The following is an 8,458-nucleotide window of genomic DNA, read 5'->3' as shown; positions in this document are numbered from 1 at the left end:
TTTCACATATCTGCCCCACTACAGCCCCTAATTGACCTAGCGCGACCAAACTTGGTATGCTTACACATCTTGGGGAGAAGGTCTGTCGCATACCAAAACCACCACTGCCCTTGACCTTAGTTTGACCTTCACCGTCGACTTACATTTCCTCTTCGGCCTCCTAGGGTAACCAGATTCCATATACTTGCACATCTGAGGCACACCAGTTGTCTAACAAACCTTTGTCTTTGTGACTTATTTAACTTTAAGCTTCTACGTCCTTACAGAGATTTTCTATTCATACTAGATCACGGGGGATACATGTAGTTGGCGACAACTGCTCGTTTCTAGTTTTAAAGTATATTGCAAAACAAAAAAGGCACAATACTGTATAATTTCAACTTATAGGCATTCTAGCACTGTATTTTACAATGTTCAAATTACACGCACGTTGCATGTTACTCTTGTCAAAAAACATCAAAAACTGTCTGTACATAAAAAATATGTAGATTCATATTTCCTTCAGCATTCTCATTATCTCTATCAAACCACGAGATGTGATAAGGGATTAAAATTACCACCAGCTAAAAGCTCTCCATATTCCGTAAAATGTGGTGCACCCGAGTTTTAGCATGCTAGGGAAACATCATCTACGCCACTAACATCGCTCTGCACCATAACGCCGTTCGATACAATCCTTGCCTATATCACCCATAGACAGCCCAAGTGGCAATCGACGCAATAAATTAAGTTAATTACAGCCTTTTATCGTGCCGCTGACGGTAACGGCCAACTGTGTTATAATCACAAATCATGCACGCATGGGCGTTGACCGTTGAAGCAAAGATCTGCTGATTTTTTCCGCCAATCTAATTAATCTTCCATCTTGAAGATTAAATAAGCATGCAGTGAGAATTGCACTCTCGGTAATAAATCGCACCGAATCCAATGAATAATGAATCGACTAACGATCATGTAATCGCAGGGGTGAACAATCGGGGCACATAGTCTGCACAACGCCCCCTATACGTTGACGAGCGTCTAATTCTTCACATCCACCGAGCGTACCGGTGCGAGTGTTTAGAATGCGAGTCCGTCTACCCACGCGCGCCTGCCGCAGCGAATGTACACCCACACGGACGGTAACCTGGGTAGGGCAGTGTTCAGGGCTCTACATCTATAACAACTACTATTCCCTGTCGCATAGATAAGTAAATAACATAGATGTAGAATGATTGAGGAGGGGCATCACTCGGCCTGCCGACGTCACATACTACTGTGCAGCGCATTGGTAGTCTCAGTCGCTCGCTCGCGCCGAAACAAGAGAGCAAAGCACCATTGAGCCCGCGGCGGCTCTTAAAAATGTAAAAAAAACGCTGTAACTTTCACTTCGCTTCCACGGTCTTATCGCAAAGTCCAGATTCATCGGTATAGATGCAACATCGAAATCATTTACTCTCGTGGCAAACGCATCGCCAACGACGCCCGCCCTACTGTTCGTGTCACATTACGGTACACCATCTGCAGGACGACATTGAATGCTAACGACTCAATGAACGAAAGTCGCCTAGCTCGCTGCCCCCGTGCCAACCTCGAGCCCCGCCCGCTAGCTCCCTCTATGGCCGCACTCACGCTTCGCTGTCAGGCACGTAGGCGTAATCTATCGTGTCGACGTTCTGCTGTCGCTTCTTGCGTCGTTCACACTTGGGGCACGGCTTCAGCTCGTTCATGCAGTCCGAGTGAAAGACGGTCTGGCATTTGTCACACTGAAATGGCGATCAAACGTCAGGTGACGAGTGCGTAGCAATGCACTACAGGTATTCCATCACGCGTGCTTTAGCGTTTCATTAGCGGTGCGAATGAGGGTTTCATTAGTGAATGGGGAAAGGATTTTTAAAAAAAACGTGATCTCCGATAGCTTTGGATAGCATTTACCTCTGCCAAATCAGTGATTTTTACCTCGTTTTTTTCTGCCTAGTGAACATGACCAGAGCAAGGCAGAAGCTCAGCATTATGCCACAAACCACTATTAATTTGCTAGATACAATGTGTACCCCGTTTTTAAAGGGGTATAAAAGGGGTATAAAAGAGGTATAAAAGGGGTATAAAAGGGGTATAAAAGATGTCAAAGGGCTTTAACATTTTAGTGTGCGTAACAAATTACTGGGGTTATTCCATTCTAGAGATTAAGAATAAAATTTGGATTAAGTTAGATAGTTCTAGCTTCATCGCGCACACTCACCCGGTACGTCGTCGAAACCTCGAAGGGGAAGATCACTTTCGGGTTGTGGCATATCTCACAGATGAATCCCTTCTGAGTGCACAGGGGGCAGGTGCTGACGTGCTTCATGCAGTATGCCACCAGCCGCCTCAGCGTCTGCTGCAGTAGACCAGACTCTACCTGAAGGAGTTCCTACAGAATGGAAAGCAACAGCGTGGAATCGTTATTAAATTCTTATTATACATATCGTAATTATCACAGGAGCAAGATAACGACATGTTATTATCAAATATATTTTTGTATTATATTCTTGTAAGTCACGCTCCTATACAGTAACGTCTCGGGATTTGCTCCAACAAAACCGTCGTAATACAAAATTATCGTTAAACAAATGTAGCAATTAAATGCTAAAATGATGCCAGTCTGGTAGCACACCACTATGAATTGTAATACAAAATCTTCATCGATATATGAACACATGTATTCTTCTGAGAAGACCATTGTAATACAAAATATCACAACGTAATCACATTGTTTTACAAGATCGTACTGTAATATGTAAATATAGAGGCAGATTGTATATGAGAGCCCTCTCGGGTGTTCATAGCAGAACAATGGCATGGTTAATAGTAATTAAGCGCACGTACCGACGTGGAGTACAGGTGTACGTTCTCGTACAGGTATTCTCGCGGCCACACCTGCTTTCTCAGCTCGTCCGCCACCGACTGCTTACAGGTGAACAGGTACGTCTTCAGGAAGTTCAACCGTCTTCTGAGAGCCTGTAACGTGACGTCTTCCACACTTACGTGACTCCATCGTCATCGTCATGCATACTACTACATAAATATGTTAATATTAATTATTTATTTAATTTATAGTATGTTAATATTAATTTTTATAGTCAGTATTTCCAAAGTCACGTAACGTACCAATATGTCGTGCATTTCACTGACAACTCCATATATGGATGGGTTCAGTCGTCCTAGATCGAACAGTGGCTCCTCCTGGATGCGATCGAGCAAAAGTTTGGTGTATTTTGCAACTGTGGAGATGGTGTTGGAATATTACATTACAGCAGAGACAATTCAAGGAAAAATTATGGAACGAATGAAAGTGAATTCAAATGAACCCACTAGTCACATTACCATTTTACCATTACCATTATGAAGTACTATTTCTCCAGTTCTTTCCAGACGTACATACCTTTGTGCTTGCGAAAGTCCCAGTTGTGAATGATCCGCGCTGGGATAACGTTTTCGTCATTCTCGTGGCATTCATAGCAATAGTACGCACCATCAAATGTACACACTCGCGCTTTGCCATAAACTACAGTTACAAGATAAAAAACCATGTCAAAAAACAACCGACATTCAAATGCATCAAAGAAGAAATTAGGAACGATATATAAATGATTACCATATAGTAAATCATATGGTATATATCTAATAGGGTGTACATTGTGTAGTGGAGTAAAAATTCAAAAGTACCATCTATTCCACTGTACTCTTCCAAGGTTTTGTGGTATACAGTGGTATAGGCAGACATATAATGCCCAACTGTTTTCGCTCCATTTTTGTTCCATTCTAATGATTCTAACACGAACGAATTGTGTATCTGAATTATCGTAAATGTATTATCACGGGTTATCTGTTACTTCTAAGTCTCGATTTTGATGCCCTTATTTAGACTAGACTCCTCTTATAGGGACCTATTACGGTCTAACCGAGAATATAATATAGGAGATTATGTGATTATAAGATTATATTAGAGTATGCTTCATTGTATGCAGAGTAATAATTCTAGCTGCTGAACTTACTCATTCCAATGGGTCTTGAGCATCCCATGCACTGATAATTCTGAGCATAAAGTCCATTCTCATTGCATATATTTCCCACTATAGCAAGCAGATTCTGTGTTCGCTGGATAAAATGATTTGTCGAACCATCAACATGTGTGTATTGCACACTTACATACGTACATTTTTACATGCTTAAATAGTTGCGAAGCAAGCACTGAGTGTCAATTATATCTATATATGAAATATATTCAAGCATAAACCATACATTTGGTACTCAAACGTTCACACAATGCACTACGGCATGAAGGGTCGTTGTCGTATAATGGTGTATAATATGTACCCGAGGTAACTATTTGATATGGTTAGGGTTAGGGTTAAGGTTAGGGTTAGGGAGTAGGCGTAGGCGACATACTCGCCGACACCTCGGGTACATATACGACAATGACCCCTTCATGAAGGGTCGTTGTCGTATAATGGCGCATAACATGTACCCGAGGTAACTACTTGATATGGTTAGGGTTAGGGTTAGGGAGTAGGCGTAGGCGACATACTCGCCGACACCTCGGGTACTATACTAGGGTACATATACGACAACGACCCCTTCAGCTGCACTACGCTTTTCAAAACGTGAGATTGGCTTATGCATGGAAATGATCTAGCTAATAACACATAAGCACAGCATGAGATGTAACCAACCACCACCTTTACGAGCAGGCATTCTGAACCTTTAGATAATATCACAAATATCTGCAATTATTTCACGGGACAGTTATATTAACGGTACTCACGAAGTCGGCATTTTCGGAAGTGATATTAACACCCAGAGGCAGCACCTCGAAATCGCTGGGATCACTTAGCTGCCACTGTAGCTGTCCGTCACCCTCGTCCCCACTCTCCTGCTGGCCAGAGGAGCTCTACGATAAATGTGCAAAAACGTGATAGCTACATACATTACATGCCGAATGTGTGTGAGCACGAGAGGCGGTTATGATATGAGCGAGGGTTAGAGATGGGTGCTTTTCTCTAAAACAGGATAAACAAGTCGTAGGAAGACGTGCGACTACCATACGATACAATTTCTACAACTTCATTCAAAAAATAAAATGGATGGTAACGGAAATATATTGTAGGCCATGTTGATCATGTAAAAACCGCATGTGCGTCTCTTTATAATGATATATTAACGGTTTACTACCGAAGCACTACTTACAACCCCCCTTACTGGTTCGCAAGAACTGCTGCAAGTTGTAAATACCTTTATCAGTGATGGTGACACATCAGAGTTTGATCCGTCTTTCATCAGACCGTCTTCCATACTGGTGAGAGTGGACGTAACGGCTGGAGCGTAATTCTTCAGCAGAGCATCGTACGTCTGACCTGAAACGTCAGCAAACCACCCCGTTACATCACCAACAATGAAAAAAACCTGCAAACAAGTGCATGGGTGTTAACAAAAAAAGTGGGGACTGAGCTATGGATTCTGTGCAATATAAAACACATCTTGTGACATTTCCTGATAAGATAGAAATTTAGAAAATACTAAAATCTATTTAATTTGTAAAACAAAAACTTGGATAAAACACTATTATACAAGAATATATAACAAGCATACATAGCTAAGATCATTAGATAAAATTTACTTAAAAAAAATTAAAAAGTGATTTTTTTTAAATGATAAAAAAGAATTTCAGAATTTTTCTCAAGACAGAAATTCGTCTACAGTACAGACGGACATTTAACACCCATGCAAGTGATGACCGACAGACATCCGTGACCATGTAACACTTCTACGATTCAGACCAATGTCTGCTCCAACAATCTCATCGCATCACACAAAGCGACGTGTTCCGACGCTCCGTCACGCACGAGAGGCTCGAATTGCTCGGCAGGTGGAGCCACGATCGACGTAGCCTACCGTCGTCGATGCTGGGCGTCTGCTGCGGCTGCGGCGGCGGCAGCGGCACCGCGTCTTCGAACGACGACGACCATCCGTCGTGCGCCGTCAACTGGTTTCCGCTCGCCTTCCGCTCCGCGCCCGTCCTCCTCTCTGCCTCCACCTCCCTCGCCTCCCGTCTCTCCGACGACGGCTCCTCCTCCCCCGCGTGCGACGTCCCGGCGTCGTCGTGGCGACGACGACGACGACGATGCGACGCGGGGTCGTCGTCGACTTCGTGCTTGCGTAGAGGGCGCTGTTCGACGGAGAGGGCGCCGCCGTCGTCGTCGTGTTTTCGCGCGTACGCGTCCATTGTGCTCGCGACGTAGGCTGCTGTGTAGTCCGACCAATCCTGCTGCCGCGCGGCGGCGGCGTTCACAACAGGTGGCGCCACGGGCTCAGCGAAGACGTCCGCAGTGCAAGTGTCGCTCAACGCTGAAACGAGGGGATATGTTACCGATCGACCTTGATCGTGGAAACAATCTCTATTCTTTAATCTTTAGACGTTCTTTAATCTTTGATCGTGGCAACGTTTTATCGATTAGTGTATGATGGTAGCGCTAGAGAAAATATTTCCTTGAAAATTTGAACGGATCCCATCACGTGTCAAGAAGACGAGATGACGTCATGGATACGAGATGACGAAGTAGTCGCACAGGATACTTAATCTGCTCTCGAATGAGCGCATGCAAGCACCCAACCACCATCATTCGCTAGGCATTCGATTACAACAACAACAACAGAGATTCAATAATTAATAGCGATTAGATTTGGTCCGGGTATCATCGTCCACGATGCGACCAACGATGCAGGTAGGGGGGAAATATGCCCACCGCTCACCAGATTGAGTGTGAGACATGCACAGTTCATCCTCCTCGTCCACATGCCCATAATAGTGTTCCGCCTCGATAGCAGACTCCAGCCAAGGCATAGGAGTAGAAGGCGCCTCTGAAAATTACCACAATTCACCGGCTGACACACGATGCAAAACGTGCATGATGCAATGTTACATTTTTTTCGCCCCATTAAAGAAAAATGCAAGCTGCTAACTAACCAGGTATTTCGGTTCCAGAGGTCTCCTCTATGCCGACCTCTTCGTTTGAGCTTTCGTTGAGATCTGCTGGTATTATATCACGTAGTTGAGGTTTTGCAGGGGCACATGAAGGCTGAGGGCTGCTAACATTCTCGGCTCTCGCCACAGACGGCACTGTGAACATGCAGTTTTTAAAATGAATATACAAAGACACCTATCATAGCTATAAATCGCACACAAATACAAGTGCTCACCTTTGACCTACATGATGTACTACCAGAAGTTACTAAAGAATAAGTAGCACTAAAGAATGATTACTACCTGATGAACACAGACTATTTTAAAATAATTGTCATTTCTGACAACTACACAAGCTTTTATTTGAAAATTGATTCCTTGAATTTAGGACCATTTTTATTTGGTCGTGAGATGATTAGTTAAAGAATTATGGAACCTACAAGTGAAATTAAAAATTGCTAACCACCAAATCTGATCATAATGATATTTTAGAAAACTATAAATGCAGCCTGCTTAGTATATTTGAACCCTGTAGCATTCACTACAAACCTGGAGAAGCCACTCTTGCAACAGGTACCTCTGGTTGGTGGCTGGCCAGGTTTATAGGTGTATCTGTCCACTGGTTCAACACACTAGAATTGTACGCCAACTTGAACTTGAAATTCATCAAACCTAAAATCGAAAAATTTCACTTTAATTATTATAAACATTATGTCAACAAAGGTGAAATGAAGTTTACAATTTAATGCACACACGTAAAAAACGCATCTAAGCTGATTGAGCCAGACTGATCTATCAACGGTGTATCAGAAAGGACGTGGTGGTCTCGTTCATATAGATACGTCAATTAATCATTGACGATACACAAAACACAACTCGAGCAAGGATCGACTTAAGGATAGGCCTACTCTCCCACTTTTTGCACGGGTATTGCTCTAATAAAGATTAAACGTTTACTGGCGAATGAATCGAATCAATCACTTGATTTATTTATAGAGGAGATATATCTCTATGCCAAAAAATTTCATGAAATTTCCAGCACCTAATTATGTTACCACACAAATTTTGAATTTTTATGTAAAAATGGTATTTTGGATATTTCTCAACTACCAGAAAGAGTGAGGATACAAAATTTTTGCCACTATATATATTTTGCACAATATGGACCAAAATATAGTGCGTCAGGATTTTTCTTTAAGTTTCATATTTACCGAGAAAAATGGAAAAACTTGCTTAAAAATCAAGTTGTGTTAGAATTGAAAATTTTAGCGAATAGAGGCATAACTAATAAAATACAGCACTTAATAACAATCCCTGACGTACTTTTTTACAGCAATACGTTACCATTAAAACGAGTGTAAAATTAAATTAATCCGAGTTGTAATCACAGAGAAATATCCATTTATACATCGGCTACTATGTCAGAAATCGAAATGGAGAAATCAGCGGTTTTCTATTTTTCACAATGATTGACCG

The 8,458-nt window shown here is 42.3% G+C and overlaps 1 protein-coding gene across 1 annotated transcript in view; it reads right to left on the bottom strand.

Moving 5' to 3' along the window:
- Positions 1–1,347: 1,347 nt before the first annotated feature.
- Positions 1,348–8,458, bottom strand: part of LOC106812863 — a 16,883-nt gene continuing 9,772 nt past the window's right edge. The window contains exons 14-25 of the mRNA XM_014816856.1: positions 7,532–7,654; positions 6,986–7,138; positions 6,772–6,879; positions 5,914–6,366; positions 5,254–5,375; positions 4,787–4,912; positions 4,017–4,119; positions 3,404–3,526; positions 3,130–3,242; positions 2,848–2,979; positions 2,222–2,392; positions 1,348–1,745 (exon numbers count right to left, since the gene is read on the bottom strand). Of these exons, the coding sequence (XP_014672342.1) occupies positions 1,608–1,745; positions 2,222–2,392; positions 2,848–2,979; positions 3,130–3,242; positions 3,404–3,526; positions 4,017–4,119; positions 4,787–4,912; positions 5,254–5,375; positions 5,914–6,366; positions 6,772–6,879; positions 6,986–7,138; positions 7,532–7,654 (1,865 nt within the window). The 3' untranslated portion in view covers positions 1,348–1,607. The remainder of the gene's footprint in view (positions 1,746–2,221; positions 2,393–2,847; positions 2,980–3,129; positions 3,243–3,403; positions 3,527–4,016; positions 4,120–4,786; positions 4,913–5,253; positions 5,376–5,913; positions 6,367–6,771; positions 6,880–6,985; positions 7,139–7,531; positions 7,655–8,458) is intronic.

Source organism: Priapulus caudatus, unplaced genomic scaffold, assembly GCF_000485595.1.
Source record: "Priapulus caudatus unplaced genomic scaffold, Priapulus_caudatus-5.0.1 Scaffold695, whole genome shotgun sequence".
Taxonomy (NCBI): domain Eukaryota; kingdom Metazoa; phylum Priapulida; class Priapulimorpha; order Priapulimorphida; family Priapulidae; genus Priapulus; species Priapulus caudatus.
This window is presented reverse-complemented; position numbering and strand designations above follow the sequence as displayed.